Source organism: Enhydra lutris, unplaced genomic scaffold (genome assembly GCF_002288905.1).
Source record: "Enhydra lutris kenyoni isolate GAN:26980312 unplaced genomic scaffold, ASM228890v2 scaffoldscaffold20, whole genome shotgun sequence".
In the NCBI taxonomy this organism is placed as follows: domain Eukaryota; kingdom Metazoa; phylum Chordata; class Mammalia; order Carnivora; family Mustelidae; genus Enhydra; species Enhydra lutris.
This window is the reverse complement of record NW_019154104.1, coordinates 31608280-31631530: the sequence shown is the minus strand read 5'-3', so window position 1 is coordinate 31631530 and position 23251 is coordinate 31608280. Positions and strand designations below refer to the sequence as shown.

The 23251-nt window shown below is 54.5% G+C and overlaps 1 protein-coding gene across 3 annotated transcripts in view; it reads left to right on the top strand.

Moving 5' to 3' along the window:
• LOC111148533 (CDC42 binding protein kinase beta) overlaps positions 1–23251 on the top strand; it is a 99875-nt gene that overhangs the window by 63404 nt on the left and 13220 nt on the right. For 2 of the 3 annotated variants that reach the window (XM_022505167.1, XM_022505165.1), the window contains exons 9-27: positions 557–636; positions 2321–2487; positions 2572–2691; positions 3263–3396; positions 3706–3948; positions 5193–5303; positions 6937–7181; positions 7314–7419; positions 7856–7980; positions 8361–8466; positions 9663–9811; positions 11103–11197; positions 12708–12787; positions 16857–16946; positions 18765–18870; positions 19764–19900; positions 20430–20569; positions 21788–21869; positions 22880–23096. In XM_022505167.1, the coding sequence (XP_022360875.1) occupies positions 557–636; positions 2321–2487; positions 2572–2691; positions 3263–3396; positions 3706–3948; positions 5193–5303; positions 6937–7181; positions 7314–7419; positions 7856–7980; positions 8361–8466; positions 9663–9811; positions 11103–11197; positions 12708–12787; positions 16857–16946; positions 18765–18870; positions 19764–19900; positions 20430–20569; positions 21788–21869; positions 22880–23096 (2533 nt within the window). Of the gene's footprint in view, positions 1–556; positions 637–2320; positions 2488–2571; positions 2692–3262; positions 3397–3705; positions 3949–5192; positions 5304–6936; positions 7182–7313; positions 7420–7855; positions 7981–8360; positions 8467–9662; positions 9812–11102; positions 11198–12707; positions 12788–16856; positions 16947–17283; positions 17362–18764; positions 18871–19763; positions 19901–20429; positions 20570–21787; positions 21870–22879; positions 23097–23251 lie in introns of all 3 variants that reach the window. The other variant, XM_022505164.1, reaches the window with a different exon arrangement.

Genomic DNA, 23251 nt, shown 5'->3' with positions numbered 1-23251 from the left:
ACTGTGGGAAGGGTTTTCCTAGACTCCAAAGAAACTACTTCCACACTGACATTTCCCAGATGAATTGTAACTTCGGTTTCACATTTGATAAAGGAGGATCCTGAAACTGAAAAATAGAGTAGGTCATATATTTACCTAAAATACCCTAGCTTGGCTTCCAGGCCTCCCTTCTGCCTTTGGCCTCTGTTGCTGCTGATAACCTGGACGCCCCAGCCTCTGCCCTGCGCCCTCCGGGGGCTGTGTCTGTGCCCTGTCTGCATGCCTCTGCTGGAGGCCACATGGAGCGGGGGCAGATGTGGTGCAGGTGTCCTGTGACGCCATCCTCACCTGAAGCAGCGTGTCTGTCCTCTCAGTGCGTTGTGTGTGCAGCAGGCGCAGCCAGGCCTGAGGACCACAGTCTGCCGGGCTGTGCTCCCTGGCGGGGAACTGTGTCCTCTGTGTCCCAGAAGGCCATTCTCTCTCACGCACCCCTGATCTCACCAATGAGTACCGTTCTTTCCTTCTCCTTTCCCTTTGTTGGAACACGGATTTCACTCTGTCGTGTGTTCTTCTGCAGGAAATACTGCCTCCGGGTTCTCACACGGGCTTCTCTGGGCTGCACTTGCCCTTCATCGGTTTTACGTTCACAACGGAAAGGTGGGTCTCGCTGTGTTGTTCCCCAGGCAGAGCCTCCCCTCGGGCTCAGTGCGCAGTCTGGGGGCTGCTCCTGGACGGGTGTGTGCCTGCGACATCGCTGGGGGGACCGTGCTCATGGAGCATGGACGGGCCTGTCCTTTAGAAGGGCCCCCTGGTGACTACACATGGTGACATGTCTCAGGCTCGGCAGACTTCTTCCACAGAGGGTGGTCTCGGTTATATAGTCTTACTTGTTAACAAAACCTCCGAAAATGAGAAACCCATCCTTGGCTCATGGGAGGTAATTGGCTGACTTCTGACTTACAGCCTGTCAGCTTTGGCGAGATTTGTTCCTGGCCGTGGCCGGTGGCCCCCTGTCCCGGTCGTGCCAGCTTTTGTGCGGATTTTAGTCGCAGCTCTGTAGCTTCCACTGCGGGCCGGAGCGCGGTCGCAGATGCGGGAGAAACTGGAGGGCAGGAGCAGAAGCCCCGTGTGTTGCTCCGGGCCCTGAGCATGAGGTGACTGTACCTATTAGCCTCTGTCCCACATGGGCCTCTTTGCCAGGCTCTCACCGGCTTTCAGAGGAAACGGGGCCGGAGGACAGGCAGGCCACGTGGAGCAGACGGAGCCCCACGGCTCCTGACGGAGGGCAGCACAGCCTGACTCCTGGCACCTGCTAGCAGCTCGTAGCCAGATTGATGAGAATTCCTTCAGGAGGGCTTGTTTCTGCTTGAGCTCTTAGACACCCCCTTGGGGTGAGGAGCCAGAATGACAGCGGATGCCCTGTAGTCCCCACGAAGTGGCCTGAGGTGCCATAGGCCTAGCGACCTCTTAATCCCTGGTGCGGGGCTTCCCTGTTTCCTGACCTGTTCTCGCTCCATGGGCACTTGGGAAACCCGGGGGTTCTGGGCCCACCGGCGTTTGGCAGGTCGGGCCCAGGGCCCTCCTCCCGGAACCGAGCCCAGGGTGCTGGCGAGCGCAGCATTCTCAGGCCACCTTTGAGAGACCCTGGCCCGGCCCTTCCCGTAAGCGTGTGTGTGCTGGTGACTGTGCCGCCCTCTGTATAGCAGGACTCAGAGGAGTCCCCCTGGCATCATTGTCACGTTAAAAGCAAGAGAACTAAACTCGTGAACCAGCTCGAGAATTAAGCTCTGAGTGAGAGCAGTGCCACGGGCTTTAATCTGCGCATGTGGCGTGCGCTCTGGGCCCATCGCCGGTGGGTAGCTGGGCTGCCCACCGTGCGGGAGAAGAGAGCCCTGCAGGTTCAGTCTGTTGGGGAGGATGGGCCCTGGAGGTGGAGCGGCCCGTCCCCAGAACTCCCCGGCCAGTCAGTGGCAGGAGGAGGAGAAAGCCTTCGGGGGCCTGGGTGTCCAGGGCCGTCCCCATGGCCTGCACCAGGCCCCCACGCCCAGGTGCCCGCAGGACACTGGCTTCTGTCGCATTCTGGCTGAGCAGAAGCGGTGCCATAGGGGTTTCGTTCTCTGACCCCTGCGGAGGGCACATCCTTGTCGGTCACCCCCTATCGTCCAACCGTTAGCCCTAACGAGGGCCCTGGGCTAAATTCTGGCTCCTTAAACACTAGTCTTCTCGCAGGCGGTTTTGGTGGCCTGCCTGGAAGACGAGTGTTTGACCCCAGGAAGCTGTAGAACGCCGACGAGCTCACCATGACTTCTCAGATGAGAAAACCCCGTGGCTTTCCTTGCAGCTGTTTCTCTGACCGCGGCTCTCTGAAGAGCATCATGCAGTCCAGCACCCTGACCAGAGACGAGGGCGTACAGCGGGACCTAGAGAACAGCCTGCAGGTGGAGGCCTATGAGCGGCGCATTCGGAGGCTGGAGCAGGAGAAGCTGGAGCTGAGCAGGAAGCTGCAAGGTGAGGGCAGAGCCCGGCCCTCCGCAGCCTCGGCCGGCCGCCCTGGGAGCCAGCCGGCCCTCACGGCCCGTGTCCCTCCCCCAGAGTCCACGCAGACGGTGCAGTCCCTGCACGGCTCCACGCGGGCGCTGGGCGGCTCGGCGCGGGAGAAGGAAATCAAAAAGCTCAACGAAGAGATCGAGCGTCTGAAGAGTAAAATAGCAGGTGGGTGGTCTGTGTCTCGGGCCATCCTCCCTTTAGAGAACGTTTGGTCCTTTTCGTGAGGCAGAGAAGGAGGGAAAAAACTCCGGCTTCGGTGAACCTGTTTAAATGTCTGTTTTGTCAGCTCACTGGAGAGGATTTTCCACCTCGGCACAGCTCAAATAATAGGATTTTGTAGTTGAAGCCAGAATGCGTCTCTAGTCTTTCATCCACAGGCTCTCAGAACGTTTTACATTTCTCAGTCTTAATTCCCCTCTTTGTAGCCCTGAGACAGAATTGCCACAGCTGATTTCTTCCTGAGGCTTTCCTCAGTGACCTGCTTTCCTCTGTAGTTTAGGTGCTGGGCCAGCCCCCCTGCCCCAGTCTTCTGTGGTTCCTCGATTATCAGAGCTTCCTAAAGACTCAAGTCCCTTCTGAGTCTCAGCCCTCCACCTGACACACAGGGTCAGCCCGGCAGGTGACCCGTCTCCAAACCGGTGTGTGTGAGAAAGTCAGAAAGCTCCTGGATGATCGAGAGCATGAGGAGTTACTAAGTCATGTGCTCTCAGGATGGTTGGTTTTCTCTTTTGCTCAGATTCAAACAGGCTCGAGCGACAGCTGGAGGACACGGTGACCCTTCGCCAAGAGCATGAGGACTCCACGCATCGGCTGAAAGGCCTGGAAAAGCAGTACCGTGTGGTGCGGCAGGAGAAGGAGGATTTTCACAAGGTAGTCAAGGGAGTGATCTGATGTGGGAGAGGCGTGAATGGTTTTGCAAGTTGTGGGCTTGGGCTGCGGGTCGCTGTGGCGTGGGGCATCTTCCCCTTAGGGAGGATGATGCTTAGCGCTTCAGCTCAGGAGGGCTGCTTCCAGACAGCTCTTGGCTGTGCTGGGGCTGAGCAAAGGGCTTTTTCCAAGAAGGTGAGCTCTTGGATCTTGGCCGTGGTCTGCAGCTGGCATCACCGGGGATCACTGAGCTTCCGGCCTTCCACGTCTTGGTCAAGCAAATGTGAAACATCTCTTGTTTTTTCTGTTCAGCAATTGGTGGAGGCTTCGGAGCGATTGAAATCCCAGGCCAGAGAACTCAAAGACGCCCACCAGCAGCGAAAGCTGGCCTTGCAGGAGTTCTCGGAGCTCAACGAGCGCATGGCCGAGCTCCGCTCCCAGAAGCAGAAGGTGTCCCGGCAGCTCCGAGACAAAGAGGAGGAGGTGGAGGCGGCCATGCAGAAGATGGACTCCATGCGGCAGGAGATGCGCAAGTCCGAGAAGCTCAGGAAGGAGGTAGCTTTCCGGCTGTTTCAGGGATTGTACCGTTTGGACCTTTTTACCATCTTCATAAAACATCTTGAGATCTTGGGCTGAATTACACAAATTACTTAAAAATCTTAACTTTTAGGCGAAATCAAATTGGCCTGCCAGGTTTTTATTTTGTGTTTCTCAGGTCTCCCTATGTGTTTGTGAAATCACTAAGAGATGTCTTAGGGTGCTGATTTTTAAAAATTCCGTTTGAAAGCGAACTAACAGGTGTAACTGAAACATAGCGTGAGCGATCAGTACAGCACAGTGTACGTACGTGTGCGTGAGCCACACGTCCGTGGGGGGTGGGGAGGCGCAGGAGGACCGGGCGCCACCGGGCGCAGCGCACGTCAGCCCAGCGGCTCGGAAACTGCTTTCCGGATGGCTGTTTGCTCTTCGACATTGTCGAGACCCCCAGAAAGCTTTTGTTTGTGTCGGTTACAGCCCTTCGTGTCTACGTGTTAGAGATTAAGACACTGTCTTCAATTTAACACTAAACCCATTGCGTGTTAACATCGGTAACATCTTTTATGAAAACTAACTGCCTCCCCCGTGTGGCGAGAGGAGGGGCAATCTTACGTTTTCTTGCTTTTCTTTGATAACTGCCTTAGTAAACACGTAGGGCGTCATACCTGTTTCTGCATTGGGTCCACCGTGTTACACTGTTTTGGATAAAGTACTTGAAGAAAACCCAGGTAATTAGGAAAAGAAGGGCCTTTTTGCGCTTAGTCGCTGGGTCTCAGAGAGCATCTTTGTTTTCTTCTCGGGTTAGTTCACAACCCAGATAAGTTCGTAGTTGCAGCGGGAGCTGCAGATGGGCAGGTTCCCCCCAGCTGAGCGCTACCGGCCCCGCCCCGCAGGAGGTGCTGCGGGTGGTGATGGGGCGACTCCAAGGCCCAGTCCTTCCACTGCGCCCCCCACCCCACGCGTGCGTGACGTCTGTCGCTGGGTAGATGCCTTCCTGTTCTCCAGACATCCAAGTACTTGTGTCACCACTCAGCATCCTTTCTTGAAATCGAATGCCAAGTTTCTGATTTACATTAGAATTTAAGCTTGTTTATTACTGACCAGCCGCTCCAGTTAAGTCTCGAATGTGTTTCTCAGCCCTCGTCTGGGGATGAAGTCTGACGAGGAGGGGAGGATCCTGAGGCCCTAGGGACTGCGCTGGCTGAGGGCCCCTGTCGGGGGACCGACTATATGCCAGTAAGCCGCGGGCGTTCCTCTTGCAGCTGGAAGCGCGGCTGGAGGACGCGGTTGCCGAGGCCTCCAGGGAGCGCAAGCTCCGTGAGCACAGCGAGAACTTCTCCAAGCAAGTGGAGAGTGAGCTCGAGGCCCTCAAGGTAGTGCCTGCCGGGGGCCAGACTGTGCCCCTCACCAACGGTCGTGGCGGACTTGCGGCGGGTGGGGGGCGGTCGCGGACACAACACGGGTCATGGAGAACATGCCATTATGGCAGCTTTTCACTTTTAAAACCCAAGTTCCTCCATTTCTTTTCTTTCTATAAAAAGTCTCAAGCGATTTATAGGAAGCCCTGATAAACTAACACCTGATACCTGCCATTTGTCTTGAAAATTTTTTTAATTAAGATTTTATGTATTTGAGAGAGAGAGAGAACGTGCTGAGGCTTGGGCACAAGGAGGGGGAGGGGGTGGGACAGAGGAGGAGGGAGAAGCAGGCTCCCCACTGGGCACTGAGCCCCACACGGGGCTCAGTCCCAGGACCCTGGGATCATGACCTGAGCCCAAGGCAGACGCTTAACCAGGCTTCCTTATCTCGTGCTTTTAAATTTAGTGGAGTCCTTTTCTGGAAAAGCCCACATCCTGCTGCTGAAGTTGAAGAGGCAGGCTGGTGGCACCTCGGGAGGGAGGGAAGGAGGGAGCGAGTAGAAAAGCACTTGTGGGGCGCCTGGGTGGCTCAGTGGATTAAGCCGCTGCCTTCGGCTCATGATCTCAGGGTCCTGGGATCAAGCCTCACATCGGGTTCTCTGCTCAGCAGGGAGCCTGCTTCCCCCTCTCTCTCTGCCTGCTTGTAATCTCTGTTAAATAAATAAATAAAATATTAAAGAAAAAAAGAAAGGCACTAGCAGAGGGAACGGGTGAGGACCTGGCAGTTTTCACTGTTAGCCTAGTGTGCTCTCGAGTGTGCAAGTCCCCATTCTGAGCCTTGGTTTCCTTGTCTGTGAAGTAGAGACGGTGGGCTCCCCTCTCCCCCGGTACACATCTCAGAGGTGCCTGTTTTTCTCCATCGTCCTTGCTGCCCTGTGGGCCTCGACTTCTGCTCCCTTGTGCCCGAGTGCTTGTTGCTATCCAGAGTGACAATCTGTGCTCCACGTGGCAGCCAGAGCGCACCCTGTCTTCAGTGCCCAGCAGTCACTTTCAGAGTGACTCTACCCTGAGGGCGCCCCTCCTGGCACTTCCCTTCCTGCTGACCGCAGCCCCCCTGACGCCCTCCTGTTGTGCATATGGCTCACTCCCAGCTCAGCGCCTGACTCGCTGCCCGTCATCTGACACGGGGCTTCTTGTGTCCGTGCCGTCTTCCCTGGTTGTCTGCTTTGTGCCACCCCCATTCTTCATCCCACTGCCTCGTGTTAGCTGCCTGATGTTAGCATCTCGTTGCTTAGTTACTGGTTTGTTGTTGGGCTCTCCCCTCTGCCCCGCAAGAGCAGAGAGCTCGGTGCAACCCGGTTACCATGGAGGCGTCTGACACGTAGTCGGCCCTCAAAGGAATAGTGTTGCATGATGAACAAGCAGTGGGAGGAAGCTTTGAAGACCATTCGTGTCAGGGTGTAGAGACAGAGCTTCTGGGGTCCTGGGCAGATCTGAGCACGTCCCTTCAGCAGGGCAGGTCCTGTCAGCCCCTGGGGCCAGATGCATCAGGTGCAGTGCCTGTCACTGGGTGGGCGGGTGATGGGCCATGTGGCCCTCAGGAGGACACAGAGCTCTGTAATTTACTTTATTTCACCTTTATCTTCAGATGAAGCAAGGAGGCCGGGGACCAGGTGCCACCTTAGAACACCAGCAGGAGATTTCCAAAATCAAATCTGAGCTCGAGAAGAAAGTCCTGTTTTATGAAGAGGAGTTGGTCAGGCGTGAGGCCTCCCATGTGCTGGAGGTCAAAAACGTGAAGAAGGAGGTGCACGATTCGGAGAGCCACCAGCTGGCCCTGCAGAAGGAAGTTCTCGTGTTAAAAGACAAATTGGAGAAGTCCAAGCGAGAGCGGTACGTGTCCATGCACTCTGCAGTATCGTGGGTGCAGGCTGGTGTGCCTGCCCCCCGGGGGGGGCTGCCTCACGGGCATCTTAACTCCTCTCTCTCTCTCTCTCTCCCTCTCTCTCTCTCGTACCTTCCCAGGCACACAGAAATGGAGGAGGCGGTAGGCACAGTAAGAGATAAGTACGAGCGCGAGAGAGCCTTGCTGCTGGAGGAGAACAAGAAGCTCACGGCTGAGAACGAGAGGGTAATCTGCCTCCCTGCGCATGGCTGCCATGTCCTCGGTTTTGGGTCCCGGAGCCTAGTGCTTATGGGCATCATGGGCTCGGTCTTCTGAACTGGGTGTTTCACTGGGTTAACAGCTGCTGATTACCCCAGACCACCAGCTCTTACCCTTCGTGTGCTGAGATCTGCATTGAGATGTACAAAGTTAGATGCCCTCAAAAAGCCTACATTGAAAACCAAGTCGGGACAGTATTTTGTAACGAGGAACGCTTTCAGGCTCTTCAGGAGAACTTGGGCTATAATAACACCAGCGTCATCTTTGAAGGGTGCCGGGTTAGCTTCTAGCTTCCCACAGAGATTCCCAGAGCATACAAAAGTTTAAAATTAAAAAAAAAAAAAAAGTTTAAAAGTTAAAAGGCACCAATAGTAAGTTGTGCGGTATGATTGTTTAATTTCAGCTTTGTTCCTTTGTGGATAAACTCACAGCGCAAAATAGACAGCTAGAGGACGAGCTGCGGGATCTGGCGGCCAAGAAGGAGTCGGTGGCCCACTGGGAAGCCCAGATTGCAGAGATCATACAGTGGTACGTGCCTGTGCCCGTCGGGCTCTCCTGGCCGATGCGCTTTCTCAGCACAGACCTTGCTGCTCTTCCTTAAATCGCTAACGTCTGGGGGCCACAGTTCTGTGTGGCGATAGGCAATTGGACCAAAAGTGGAGAAACCGCCCCAAGTGACTGACGGTGCGGGTCAGGCTTTGCACGCCCCCCGGGTTTGGGGAGCGGGAGGCCGGGCCTCCGCCCAGCACAGCAGAAAGAGCCTGGGCCAGCCCTTGCCGGCAGAGGCATTCGTCCGTCGTGGGCGCCTGTTCCGCCTGATAGGACACAGTGTCACTCTCTCCTGTGGGAGGCAGGAGCCTGGTCTCGTTTTTGGCTCCTCTTGCTCACAGGGTGTGATCCTCCTCTAGGGTCAGCGATGAGAAAGATGCCCGAGGTTATCTTCAGGCTCTTGCCTCCAAGATGACCGAAGAGCTCGAGGCCCTGAGGAGCTCCAGTCTGGGGTCCAGAGCACTGGTAGGCCTCCTTCTGAACTCTGCATTTCTATGGCAACGGACTTCACTAATGGCTTTCTGCCAAGCGTGAGTGCATCTTGTGCCAGGCGGGTCACACCAGGCACATGGGACTTCATGTGGCCAGTGAAAGCCCTGGCATGAGGAGCTCAGGGTCTGTGAGTTACCTGGAGATCACAGGCTCTCCCGAGAGCGCACTCTCGCAGCAAGTAATCACCCAGCTCCAGGCTCTGGGGTGGGGGGAGCCTCAGCAGGACAGGCCGCTGCCCTCGCGGAGATATACCGAGTGCACAAACCGTCTAGAAGATGAGAGAAGGCGGTCGTAGGTGCATTTAGCAAAAGTGGCTGATGAGATTCTTGTTGCAGAAGACTAGAATCGGAGGCTCGCTGGATGAAAGTGTCTTTCCTTTCTGTCCCGAGAAGTGTGTTTTCACCTATTGATTGAGGAAATCCGTGTGGGACTCAGGCATCGGAAGACTCGCTGAGTTTTCTCTCCTTTGCCAGATTTCAGCGCAGTCGTTAGTGTTAGCATCCAGCTGAAGCACCTGTCCCCATCGCTGCGCCCCCACACCGGGTTATCTTCTCCTTACTCTGTGCGTAGAAAACGAAAAACCCGGTGTTTAGGGAATACTTTAAAAAGGTCTATGAAAGTGGCATCCCCAGACTTCGAGCCCTCTTGAAAGTGGTCGGACCACACCGGGCTCGGCAGGAACAGGACCCTGGCATCAGGCTGGTTCTGTTCACAGTTACTCCGTCCTTCCTCCTTCCCTATTACTGTGGTCCTTCATCCTGGGCAGGACTAACAGATGCGTACGGACAGTCTCTGAGCGAAACAGCAGAATATCTCAGGATGAAGGAACAGTAAGGCCGCTGAGATCTCACGATAGATCTTGGCGCATGAGAGAGTCTGGTGAGCTTAAGTAGAAGTTGCACTAGGGTTTCAGTTTTATTCTTTTAAAAAATAAGAAAAGGTACAGCTCGTTCTTTAGAAGATCTCTAAGTGAGAATAAACGTCACAAAATGCCCGAACTGAAATCGGGTCGTATGGACTTTGATAATATCTGGTAGTATCAAGTTAATGTTTAAATTAACTCATTATTAAATGTGATAATACAAGTTTTAGAGAAAAGAACGTGTTTGCCAGCATTTTGTTCAACAGATAAATAGCTTAACGACGCGCCTGCGCCGTTGCATCTGCAGGATCCCCTTTGGAAAGTCCGCCGGAGTCAGAAGCTGGACATGTCGGCGCGGCTGGAGCTGCAGTCCGCCCTCGAGGCAGAGATCCGGGCCAAGCAGCTGGTTCAGGAGGAGTTGAGGAAAGTCAAAGACACGAATCTGTCCTTTGAAAGGTACCTGGTCCTGTGGTCCGACCATGCAGGGGGCCGTGTGACCTTGGGCAGCAGCCGACGGGAGGAGCTCTGAGCAGGGGGTCGTCTCGGGCACCTGGTAGGTGCTCAGGAAGAACGGGCTGGGCGACGGTGCCAATGCCCTTCACCTCCTGCTGGAGGGTTCCGCTCGGGTTTCCGGGGAGCAGTGCGAGTGGTGAGTCCATAGTTCTGTGTGTCTGTGCGTGTCGAGGGCTGGGCTTGTCTTCCCCGTGCCGGGCGACAGGACGCGGCCGCTCTGGGCTTCTTGTGCCCCGCAGTGCCGTTCCGTTCATCAGCTTCAAGTTTTTCCTTTTAACCTAAAACTTTAAAATACAGGTTGGAGATGGTGTCCCCATTTGAAAACACTTTTCCGACTTCATGCAGTCTTAGGAACAGCCTTCATACACAACAGTAAATCCAGCCGGGACGGGACGAGAGGCCGCCGTCTGCAGATACGGCCTGGCACGCTCAGGACGCAGTAACCACTAGCGCGCTGCTTCGTAGAAACCGGGCCTCCCTGCTCGGAGTGGCACAAGCCCCTCCTGAGGGCCGGGGACCTGGGTGTCAGCAAGGGCATCACTGACAGGATTACAGAGTCACACATTTCCTTGGTTTGGGCTAAAAGAGTAATAATGGCTGCCATTTGAATATGCTCCCGTAAGAGTTTTATTCTGTTAATGATGTGACCCTCCTGGCCGTCCTGCAGCCACATTTCACAGATGGTGAGACAGGCAGAGGCGCGGTGGGCCAGCCAGCGCCCCGGCTAGTTCAGCACAGAAGCCCCTGCTCGGCTGCGGGCCAGATGTGAACTGCCGCGGCCTGACTATGGCTGGATGACCGCGTGGGAGCCCCAAGAGCCCTGGTGCTCGGGCAGTGGTCATGGTCTCAGGGGCAGCCCACCATCTTGCCAGCTATGGGAAAGACATTCAGAGGTTGTATGTCCTCAGAGGGCAAAGGACTCCTCCAGAAAGAGAGTAGGAGTGTCAGAAACTGCATGGCAGCCTTGAGATATACCTGCATTAACCATGATTTTTAAAATCCATGTCTGTTTATGATTCAGAAGTGTCGTACTCTCCATAACATGCCCAGTAGGCTCGCCCAGGCCAAGAGCGGGTCTGCACGTCCATTCAGTGGGGAGCCTGCGGTGTTCTGGCACTTTCCTAGCCACTGGAGATGAGCCCCTGCCCTCACATCCTGACACTAGCTGAGTCAGCGTGTGGATGACCTGTTCTCAGTGTGCTTAAAGCCGTTTATTTTTTATTTTTTGTTTTAGTAAACTAAAGGATTCCGAAGCCAAAAATAGAGAATTATTAGAAGAAATGGAAATTCTGAAGAAAAAGATGGAAGAAAAATTTAGAGCAGATACTGGTAAATTAAAATTATAAGCTTCTGAATTACTTACAGGCTTTTTTTAAAGAATGTGGTTTTGTTGTAGATTTAATTTTTTTTTTTTTTTTTTGGTTACGTAAAGAAACCACTTACTTCAAAGCCAAAATAGGGTATGTTCAGACCACTTATTTCAAAGCCGAAATAGGGTATGATCAAAGATGCCTTTCCCTTAGGTAAGCATGGGCTTTGGTTTAGCCTTGCCGTTGGACCTTGGAATACACAGCAAATACGTGTGTGTGTAAAGGCGTGCATCCGTATCCCCCTGGTGACACAAGGCAGCCTGCTCGGGGCTCCATTCTGTGCGTGGATAGGGCCACGGCATGCGAGGTGGTCCCAGCTCACGGCCACACCGCACCACGCTCTGCTGGGGGCTGCGGACGGTGCTGGGCTCTGCTCTTGCTGTCACAGGACAGCCATATGTGTATGACACTTTCCGTTTCTTTGGGGTTGCTGGTTAGAGAGTGAGCTTCCCTCCACTCCTGCTGGATCCACTCTGCTGCCCCAGGGGCTCGCGCGCGTGCGTCCCTGCCTACGCCGTGGCCGCAGAGTGGCTCTGCGTGCTCAGGAGGCCAGAGGAGCCTCAGCATGGTCACGTGCACGTCCTCTGTCACGAGCACAACCGAGCACCTTTTGTATGTTTAAGTGTTACTCGTATTTCTTACTCTGTAATTTTTATGTGTTTGTATCTTTTGCCCATTTTTAAAACTTCAGGTTTTCTTCTAGAAGCGGTTCGTATATTGATTAGAGCCTTCTGTTTGTGATGGAAGTTGCAGATATTTTTCCTCATTTCTGTTTTGTCTTTTTTACTTTGTTTATGTTTGGTTTTTTGGGTTTTGGGGAGTCTGTTTTGTTTTGTTTTTTACCAAGCATAATGTTTTTCAGTGCGTTTTGTTTTTAGTTTTTGTGCAGTAAATTCATCAGTCTTCTCCCTTTCCTCAAGTCATAGGGAAATACTCCCAAATCCCCAGGTGTTCCAAGTGAGTTGCTCGTGCTGTCCGTGCTGGTACGGTTTCATCGGTTACGTCGGGAGTACTCATTCAGTTGGATGGATTCTGATGTACAGTTTGAGGAATGGATCTAGTTTTGTTTTTTTCCTGTGGCTAGTCGGTTGTCTCAAAGCAGTTACTAGAAAGTTCCTCTCTGTACTGGTTTCATATGTGACTCTTCCCACATGAGTCCCCGGAGCACCAGAGTCTATCTCTGGATTTTCCTCCTTGTTCATTGTTGACTTGATCGTGATTAAAGAGGCTTTGGGGGACCTGTTTTAATATCTGGTAGTTCTTCTTTTCCAACCCCCTTTTGTAAGGATTCCTGAGACTGTCTTCCTTGGTGAGTCTCCGGACCATGACTAGAACATGACTAGAATTGCATCAGATTTACCAATTGGCGTATGGGGGATTGATGTCTTGATGCTGTCACATCTTCCCATGTAAACACAACAGACTGTCTTTTAAACCTGCTTTGACTGGTCTTTGTTTCTTTTTTACAGGACTCAAACTTCCAGATTTTCAGGATTCCATTTTTGAGTATTTCAACACTGCGCCTCTTGCACACGATCTGACATTTAGAGTAAGTGGTTATTTTTCAAAGTGATCAATGAATTGATGTTACGTTGGAACTAGTATGACATGCTGTGACCCCGCCCAGGGCCACCCACAGCTTTCTGCCTCGCACGGACCCGTCACTGACGCAGGTGTTCAGTGTGTGCGGTTAGACGCATCTGAGGTATTCACAGGGTTCCCAGAGAAGCGTCCTCAGGCTAAAAGGAAGTTGATTAAGAAAGTGCTTCACGTCTTCGGGGAAGAAAATCTACACTGGCCTCTGGCTGTGTGCTGAGTATTTCAGGCAGTTTTGTGTTTTGTTTTTTATTTGTCAGAGAGCACACAAGCAGGGGGAGCGGCAGACAGAGGGAGAAGCAGGCTCCCCGCTGAGCAGGGAGCCTGACGTGGGGCTCCATCCCCGGACACTGGGATCATGACCTGAGCTGAAGGCACACGCTTAACCCACTGAGCCACCCAGGCGCCCAGGGCAGTTTTGAAAATACAGATTCTCATACTGCAGCTGATGAAGAATAAGCCAGTGTCATTACCCTTTCAGTGGCTCCTGTACTGGCTAGGGGCAGGTAGAGGAAAGGTGGTTTATGAGAGGAGTCAAGCCCCAGGTGCCCTGTCACCGACCTGCTGCCTCTGCTCTGGGAGTGACCCCCGCGGGAGCAGGTCGGGGCTGCCCAAGGAAGCAGCTGTCGGTGTGTGTGAGCCTGACTTCGTCCCTGTGTGCGCTGTTAGTGGACCCAGCACAGCCTTTCCCTCATTTTTCCAAAATGCTAGAGGTGGACCCTTACTAGGGTCAAGCAACCCTTAAAACAAGCCAGAAATTAAGATAATGAAAGCCGATCACATTAATGGGACTTCTGACAAAGTGTCATTGTATTTACTGATTTCCAGCTTTTTATTTAGAAAATTATAAGCCTTCAGGAAATTTGAAAGAGTAGTACAGTAAGCATACGGGCCTCTCTCAGCTGTATGACCCCATCTGTGTGTACAGACACGTCCCCGGACACGGCGGGGTTTCAAGATCAGGGTGTTGGCACATAAGCACGCCATTGCTAGCAGGCAGAGGACGTTTTGCGCTGATGCCATAGCAGAGCACGCACGTACATTTCCCCTGTTGCCCCAGCAAAGTCCTTTACCGCTGCCTGGCCTTCCCTTGTCAGGATCCAGCCAAAGCCCATAGGACACATGGGTCTTGGGTCTGGAACAGCAGCCCCCACTGCTCCCCCACCTCCGTCGTTATAACATTGGCATTTCTGTAGTGGCCGTCCCAGCTGCCCTGCAGAATGTCCTATGTTCTGATTTGTCTGATAGTCCTCACGATTGGAAGTGGGTTGCACTTTTGGACACAGATTCTGCCCAGGAGATGTTGGGTACTTCCCCTGTGTGTATTGGTGATGCTGGGGTACTTCCCGTGTAGGGTTGGTGATGCCGGGCCTCGTCATTAGGGTGAGGTGGTGTCTGCGAGAGCCCACCCCACCTTCGTCAGCACTGGGCCTTTGGGATGGCTGCTGGCTGGCTGTGTGCCTGCGGGCTGGTGTCTGTCGGCGGTCCTTGCCTGGTGTCGGTTATGACCAAATCAAGCAGGTTTGTATTACTCCTGCCACCCTGGCTCGTACCTGCTTCTGTTCATCTGTCAGAATGGTTTCTTAGAGGGGCGCCTGGGTGGCTCAGTGGGTTAAACCTCTGCCTTCGGCTCAGGTCATGATCCCAGGGTCCTGGGATTGAGTCCCGCATCAGGGTCTCTGCTCAGGGAGACTGCTTCCCCCTCTCTCTCTGCCTACTTGTGATCACTGTCAAATAAATAAATCTTAAAAAAAAAAAAAAAAAAAAAAAAAGAATGGTTTCTTACCAAACTGGTGATGTTTTTCTTTTCCCTGAAGTCGTTTTTTTTTTTTTTATAAGAGTTCTTATTTTTTTTTAAAGATTTTATTTATTTATTTGACAGAGAGAGATCACAAGTAGACAAAGAGGCAGGCGGAGAGGGAGAGAGGGAAGCAGGCTCCCCGCCGAGCAAAGAGCCCGATGCGGGACTCGATCCCAGGACCCCGAGATCATGACCTGAGCCGAAGGCAGCGGCCTAACCCACTGAGCCACCAGGCGCCCTGAAGTCCTCAGTTTTAAGAAGCAGATGGTTTTACCTGCTTCCTTCAGAGACATGCCGCCTCGTGGGGCCCGTGTGTCTCCCATCACGGGAACGCCAGGCACGTCCCCACAGACCGAGGCCTGCCGTCCTCACCGGGTGGAGGTGGCCTGGAGAACCGAGGCTTTTCTGCAGGTTTGGGGCAAGAGGAGTGGTCCTTGGGGAGGTGGTCCCATCGTGGACCTGGACGGAGGCTCTGTATCCAGCAGCCGGCACTCCTGCCATCTCCATGTTTGGCCTCCGCCCCTCCTTCCCTCTGTGGTTTAAGGACGAAGGACACTCATTGATGGAAAGAAAAAATCCTTGGTCAGAGTCTGGGTTTGTCAGGTGTTTCCAGACCTGAGAACCATCTTCTAAAAGTTTCTACCTTGCTTTCTCTGTACAAACACATCGTTAAATACTATAGTGTTGGTTACAGTGACGGGGTCAGTGTATTTTGATGGTTCTCGTTCCCCTCCACCCCACCGTCTGTCACAACCAAGGACTCTGCCTCCTCCCCACATCTTCTGCCAGCCTCTTGGGAAGAAGTAAGCCACGGCCCGTGCTGGCCCCCCCCCCTCCCTGTGTCCCCAGCTGCCCTCAGATGTGGATGGCTCCTCATCCCTCATTCCCATGCTTGGACTCCCCAACCAAGGGAGACTAGCCAGGCCATCACGTGGCTGAAATTCAGTTACCTCGCATCCTTTTACTTCGTTTGTCTAGAGATGGAACTCTAATGCGTGTACCGTACCTCATGGGAGAAACTTGCTTAGTTTGTATTTTTTTTTTTAAAGATTTTATTTATTTATTTGACAGAGAGAGATCACAAGTAGGCAGAGAGGCAGGCAGAGAGAGAGGGAAGCAGGCTCCCCGCTGAGCAGAGCCCGATGCGGGGCTCGATCCCAGGACCCTAGGATCATGACCTGAGCTGAAGGCAGAGGCTTAACCCACTGAGCCACCCAGACGCCCCACTTAGTTTGTACTTTGATGATTAGCTAATTCACAGAGCATTTCTCTCATGAGTTTGCTAACAGATTTAAATAGTGCGGTGCGTGGTCGTGTGTGTTCATGAGCAGACATACCTTCCTGTCTGAATTCAGCTCCTTATACAGGAACCTCGCTCATTCCAACTTCTAGGAAGTGTTTCCTGGTTTGCGTCACTGGGATTTCAGTGTGGAACACTAGATAAAGCTATAAACTGTTCCCATAAGAACCCACCAGCCACCTCCATGTCACAGTGCTCACGCTTATGGAGCACATGTACGTGCTTTACGCATGTCTATGCAAATAGTCACAGTCGTTTGTGAGGAAACAATTTAAGGAACACTGGAAATGAGGTCCTTTTTAAGTGGTTATAAAAACAACTTCAAATTAGATTCAAAGCTTTAGCTTCCGTTTCAATTGTGAAATTAACTTGGGAATCTTGAGTTCTTAGAACAAAACATTGCCTTCCCGTGTTATAAAACTTTCAAGGAAATTCTTACTTCTGGGTCATAGGCCCCAGACCCTTATTGACATCGTAATTTCTTCTTGGCCCCCGAAATGAGGTTAAAAAGTACTGGACTCCTTTAGCTTAACGATACCAGTTATAGATAAAGTCACTTCTGAATGAGAAGAGTGGGTCGGCGGTTTCTAGTTCCTGCCCCTTCAATAGAGGGTGGAAGGGAGAACAGCTGGTCAGGGCTGCAGGTGGAGGGTGAGGAAGGTGGCCTCTGGCCTTTGGTGATAACCTTGACTTGTCAGACCGCGCAGTCCTCCTGTCAGCACTCTGGTCTTAGAATGCCAAGGGCAGTGGTCCTCAGGGAAGGCAGCACAGCTGTGAGTAAAGTGGGCTCTGATGGGACATGACCAGTGTCTGGGCCTAGGTGGGACTTCAGGTCTCCAGGGGGACAGACCCAGCAGTCAGAGTCTGACTTCTGTGAAGTTCTCTCTTTCCCATTGTGTGTCTCTGCCTTTGTCTTCACAGAGCGGCTCAGCTGGGGAGCAAGAGACACAGGCTCCAAAGGCAGAGGTGTCCCCATCGGTTTCCGCGGCCGCAAGCACAGAACAGCAGGAAGTAAGCAGTGTTAACCCTGTTACCCCCTGCGAGCCCTGGGGTCCCTCCTCGCCTATGTCCTTGATAGGCAGGGCCGTGCTCACGCCAGGGTGGCCCCAGGCCTGCCACTCGGCCTGTAGCAGGACCCTCTGCCAGCTGTCGAGCCCAACTTGTCTCAGTTATCGTCAGGTTACCCGCTGGATGAGGCCTGCTCTGACAGATGTCTCAACAATGTAGGAGATTAAAAATGCCATTCATTATTAATCGGTTCGAGAGAGAAACGAATCCCAAGCAGGGTGTGACATGTAAGAGCAGTAGCGAGCTCAGAGGATGCTCACCTGTCCCTGCTTGTCCCCAGGACATGGCTCGGGCCACACAGAGGCCACCCGCTGTGCCGCTGCCCACCACGCAGCCCCTCGCGCTGGCCGGACCAAAGGTAGGGGCCTGGCTTTGCACCCGTGCCTCCTTCTCAGTTTTAGGAGATAACTTCGTATAAATAAGACTGTTTCTGTGTGCACAGTGAGACCCTGGTGTCTAGTAATGGCTTGCTGTGACAGTGTGTGGTCCACGAAGTGTCAGGACCTTACCTCTCATTTTTTAAGAATTTATTTTCTTGAGAGAGTATATGAGAGAGCACAAGCAATGGAGGGGTAGAGGGGGAAGCAGGCTCCCCGCCGAGCAGGGAGCCTGAAGCAGGACTCAATCCCAGGACCTGAGATCATGACCTGAGGCAAAGGCAGACACTTAACTAACTGAGCCACTCAGGCGCCCGACCCTGTGTCTCCTTAATTCAACCAGTGAATGACACAGGGTTGCGTGTTAACTGGGAAATTTCAGAATCAGTCTCCTCTTCTTCATCTCCCAGACCACACTTCCTTCTCCAGCAGTGACCACTCCGGTCACGTGTCCGCCATGCTCCTTCCAGCTGACATCCATCTGTCTGTCTGCACTTGGAATGGGAGAGAACCATGTGGTTCTTGGAAGGGTGTTTTCCCCAGAGTAAGCAGAACGGCGCCCAGCGCTCAGTTCGGTACCTTATTCTTCCCAGGAGTGTGTGTGGAGGGCCGCGCGCCGGCTCTGGGCTCTCGTGAGGAGGCCCGAAGTGTCCGGCTTAGCAAGCGCATGGCCTGATGCCCTCAGACGCTTCATTCTCCGCGAACAAGGCACGGCCTCAGCCGGAGACAGTGGGCCAGCTAGACACTTGATTTTGTTAGGCTTTGGGTTTAGATGCCTGTAGAGTTGGGGGCACTGGCCTCTGGATTTGGTGTTGCCCACTCCCTTGCTTCTTACCCGTGGTCCTGTGGCATTTGTGTCCCCGAGTAATTATCCTTTCTTTTGGAGCTTTACACACTCTCAGTTCTGCGGGCTTCCAGCTTGCTCCTCTGTTCGGCCTCACGCTCCGTCCCCCGTGGTGGATCATGTGGTGCGCCTGCCCTCCCGACAAGGGACGGCAGTCTGTCCATGCCCTTGCTCTCGGGAGCAGGGCTGCCGTGGGTTTCTTGCGCGACTGTGGGTCTCGCATGCGTGTGCAGCCCTGGGTGGCGCCCCCAGGAGGCCAGGCGCTGGTGCCAGCGCACCCCTGCCGAGCCCCTTGCTGTTTCTGGGAGCAGGGCCGCGCCCCAGGGGAGGCGTGTGCTGACTTCTCTTCTGGCTTGAGCTTGGGAGGCAGGTGGTCGGCTCTGCTCTTCGTTATCACCAGGAGGGCACATGTACACGTCGGAGTGGAACTGCACATTCTCAGCTTCTCAAGGTCATGCCCAAGACTATCAGTGTGATTGCAGCAGACTGGTGGTCTCTGCTCAGAGCCTGGGTCTCACCTTCTTGATGTTCTTCCTCCAGCCAAAAGCTCACCAGTTCAGCATCAAGTCCTTCTCCAGCCCCACACAGTGCAGCCACTGCACGTCCCTGATGGTGGGCCTGATCCGGCAGGGCTACGCCTGCGAGGGTGAGTGGAGGCCGCAGGGTGCCTGCACGGGCCTGGGCGCACTGTGGGTTGGGGAGCAGTGGACACGAGCCAGTGGTGAGCTGGCGAGGGCAGATGCTCTCTTTAGTTGTATAAATGCTTATTTGAAGTTTGGGAGACCACAGGGCCACAGGGACCCAGGTTATCTGTGGGCTCTTGGTTACTGTGAAATGAAATGTCTGCGGTCCTTCCGGAAAATCAGGAAGAGCAGAGACTAAACAACTTCACTCTCCTCCCGTCCTGTCATTGAGGGTAGGCGGAGGTGTTCTGTCTCTCCTGGCATCATGGTTGGCCTTGGAACCTCTGGGTGCCCCGTACCTCACTCAGTCTGTCAGCGTGGCCACCGCGGGGCAATGTGACGGCCCTGGTCACCGATAAGCAGCCCCCTGAAGTCCTAGCCGCTGCTCGGAGGGGGGGGTGCTCTGCAAAAGCAGCTTTCTGTGCTTCTACCTGGCCGCAGAAGCCACCTCCTTTGTTCATGGCAGGACTTCAGATCGGCTGCCAGGACCCCTGTCTATCCTCGGAGCCACTGTTCTGTCACACACCCGCAGGTGGCTTCCTCTGCGGGTGATCTGGGGACGGAGCTGTGGGGACTGAGGCCCAGCTACCTGGGGGAACAGCACGCACAGCTCTGCGGCCACCTGTCCGCGCTGGCCCTCACGCCCTGTCAGGGCTCCCACATGCATGTGTGGGGACCACTCGGTGCCAGAGTCCCAGGGCTTCTGTTCCAGAAACCGGTTGCTCTGCTGGGGGATCCGGGCCGTTCCCATGACGTGTGGGGATTGCCGCATGGCCCCATGTGCGGCCCACACCCTCCTGTGGCTTCTGCTGTGGAGGAAGCAGGTTCTGACAGCAGCGCGCCTTCATTTTCCCAGTGTGCTCGTTCGCGTGCCACGTATCCTGCAGAGAGAGCGCACCCCAGGTGTGCCCCATCCCTCCTGAGCAGTCCAAGCGGCCTCTGGGCGTGGATGTGCAGAGGGGCATAGGAACAGCCTACAAGGGCTATGTTAAGGTAGGACATGGGGAAAGTGGGGAGGGCGCGTGCGTCAGTTCTGCTGTCCCTGTCTTGGGCGTGATGGCCCACTGTCCACCAGTGTCCGCAGCGCTCTCCAGACGACCTTTGTTGCTTTGTGAAGTCTTTGTGCTGGTCCTGGGAGGCCTCCCCTCTGGCATTCAGGCCTGGGTTCTGAGGACCCCAGAACATCCTCAGTCGGGAGAGACCCTTGTCCCCATCTTTCAGCCACTTAAGACAGGGTTCCAGAGCTGAGTGCTGGGTCCAGACGGCCTCAGAGCTACAGCATTCCAAGATGCTGTGTGTGGTGTGGACACACCTGTTTGCCGAGTTCCCCACTTTGTCCCCTTCGTCACCTTTTATCCTGCGTGGACCCCTCCCTAGTCGTGCCCTGAGTCATGGGGGCAGCTGTCCCTGGAGAAGCAGGCCAGCCATGCAGCAGCTGGACAGGAGGCCTTGGCAAGGAGGCTCCTGGGGCCCAGGGCCTGGCCTTTCCGGCATGATGGAATGTTCTCACTGTTGCCCGTAGGTCCCGAAGCCCACTGGGGTGAAGAAAGGATGGCAGCGGGCTTACGCAGTGGTCTGTGACTGCAAGCTCTTTCTCTACGACCTGCCCGAGGGAAAGTCCACCCAGCCTGGCGTTGTCGCCAGCCAGGTCCTGGACCTCAGGTCTGTTCTGTGTGTTCTGTCCTGTCCCGCGAGCTCCGGCTGACTTCCGTGTTGCCCAGGATGGGCGTTTGTTGCCCGGTAGTCTCTGACCTCACTTAACACTTTCACAGCCTTGGTCATCACGCACTTCTGTAAACAGGTGTTAGACTCGCATGCTAGAAGCTTCCCTGTGGGTATTTTTGCACTCAACAATTTGGCACATAGGTATTTAATGTAAGAAGACCACCTGCCCCTGAGAACAACTAGGAGATTCCCCAGAAACACGTTGCCCAGCCCAAGGCGTCGGCACCTGCACGTTCTCTCGGTGACAGAAATCTGGAGCCCAGGGCTCTGCCGCGTGACCCCCTCCCTCAGCCATGGCATCTCTCACCACCTGCCTTCTGGCGTCCAGCAGACGGGGCAGCAGAGCGCCCTCCCTCCCCCCCTCCTGGCTTCTCTTAGGGGTAGCGTCCAGCTCTGCGTTTCCCCACTTGTAAAGTGGGCACGACTGCGTGATCAGGTCAGAGAGGTTGTGAGGACAGAGCAGTTCTAGAAGGCACACGCTCAGCACGGGGTTAGGGTTCTTGTCTGCCTGTCGGCACCTGCCCTGGGCAAGAGCCCGGCACCTCAGTCTCCACCCCGGTGCTTGGGTGGCCCCAGCTGTGGCAGGTGCCCCTGACAACGGCTCCAGGGACAGCCATGTGGCTGGGTCACTTCCACATCCCCAGGCGATCCTGCTTGTCCATCACCGGGCACAGGTAGGCCCTGGCCTGGTGGGCGAGAGCCCACGGGCTGGCGGCCACGGGATGTGGTGTCAGGTGGAGCCCAGGATTCAGAGGGTCGACATGGGGCTTGCACGGCTGTTTCCACGGATTGCATCCCTTCCCTTAGAAGCCGTCTCCAAGCGGCCACTTGATTGGAGCCAGGTCTGAGCTAAATCAGTGATGCATTTGTGCCTGGAAGCATCTGGCACAGACTAGAACCATGTGGCTCAGGGAACGAAAGGCTTTTTACTCTCACACGTCCCTTGTTACCGGAACACCTGCGGGGTTCTTGAGTCTGCGGGCTTTGTCAGCATAAGTGCTTCCTCATCACGCTGGAGGCGAGGGGCCGACCGTATATTCTAGAAAGTAGAGCCATGGAAGTATCCTCTCTTGGGAGATTTGTAGCACTGCGGGGTGGGGTCAGGCCTGGCTGTGTGTTTCTTTCTGATGCTCCAAGTGTTCTGTTTCTCACCAGAGATGAGGAGTTCTCGGTGAGCTCGGTCCTGGCCTCAGACGTCATACACGCTTCCCGCCGAGATATCCCGTGTATATTCAGGGTATGTTTTCCGTTCCTTAGAGAAGTCTCGTTAACCCTAAAAAAGGAATCCCGTGCTTAAGATGGAACCATTCTTCGGAGCATTTCAGTATGCCTTAGCAAGAGCCCAGCAGATATCTCGCTGCAGATGCCTTCCCTTCTGTGGGGGTCCTTCCTGCCCAGGGCCCCGTCTCCCCCATGTCACCCGCACTGCCTTCCCGCCTGCACCCCACCTGGTCTGTCTGTGCAGTCACAGCATGCCTGATGCTGGGAGCCACCTCGTGGTCCTGTATGAGTGGAATGTGCCCCCAGCTCCCCTCCCTGGGACTTCCTGGTCCTCAGCTGGAGCAAACAGCAGGAATCAGTAGATGTGTCCCGGCAGCATGTTCCTTGGCCGAGGTGGAGAGTCCCCCCCCCGCCCCCCACAGAGATCCTATTAGGTGGTGTGGCATTAGGAAGCCTCTGAGCCATTGTGGGTTAAGGAAAGAGTCACCCCCACCCCTCCACTGGGACTTTTTATAAACACAGGAGAATTTTCACTGACCGCAAAATGAAGTCCAAGAGTCCTCTTAACTCACCTACCCGCCCAGAAACTGCCCTACACGTGCAGTACAGAGAATTGCCATCCTCATGTGCTTAAAGCTGACCTTCTGCAGCAGCCCGTGACGCCCAGGCTCCTGGACGTGCTCGGGGGACAGTCCCAGCTAAGCATGTGTGGGCAGAGCATTTTTGTGGGCAAGTCTGTCTTTCCCGTCTTGTTAAGTATAGTAAGATCATTCAAGAAATCGTTTTAAAGTGGACTCGCTCCATCAGTGTTGGCAAAAGCACAGTCTGACAAGGAAGGGATGCGGGGCGCCTGTTCATGGCAACAGAGCCCCTCACCACCTCCGTGGGCACCCAGAACCGGGACTCCGCCATCACCCTTAGTCAGTACAGGGCAGCGCAGCCTCGAGCACGGGGCATTAGGGCCAGGCTGTGGGCATCTGTGTGCCGTGCTTTGTTTGTCTTACAGCTCTTTTTTTTGTCACGAAGGTGACAGCTTCTCTTTTAGGGACACCTTCTAAGACCAGCTCACTGCTCATTCTGACAGAAAATGAGAACGAGAAGAGGAAGTGGGTTGGGATTCTGGAAGGACTGCAGTCCATCCTCCACAAGAACCGCTTGAAGAACCAGGTCGTGCACGTCCCGCAGGAGGCCTACGACAGCACGCTGCCTCTCATCAAGGCTGTCCTGAGCGCCGCCGTCATTGGTGCGTGCCTGGTGCCGCGCGAGGCCGTGCTTGTGATGCAGAGGACGGCGGAGTGTGTCCGCGGGGGCCTGTGGGGCCCGATCTGCCCTCCTGCTGTGTGGTGTCTGCGGGAATGGAGTGCCTGTGTCTGCTCTGAGAAGCGAATGGTGTGCGTC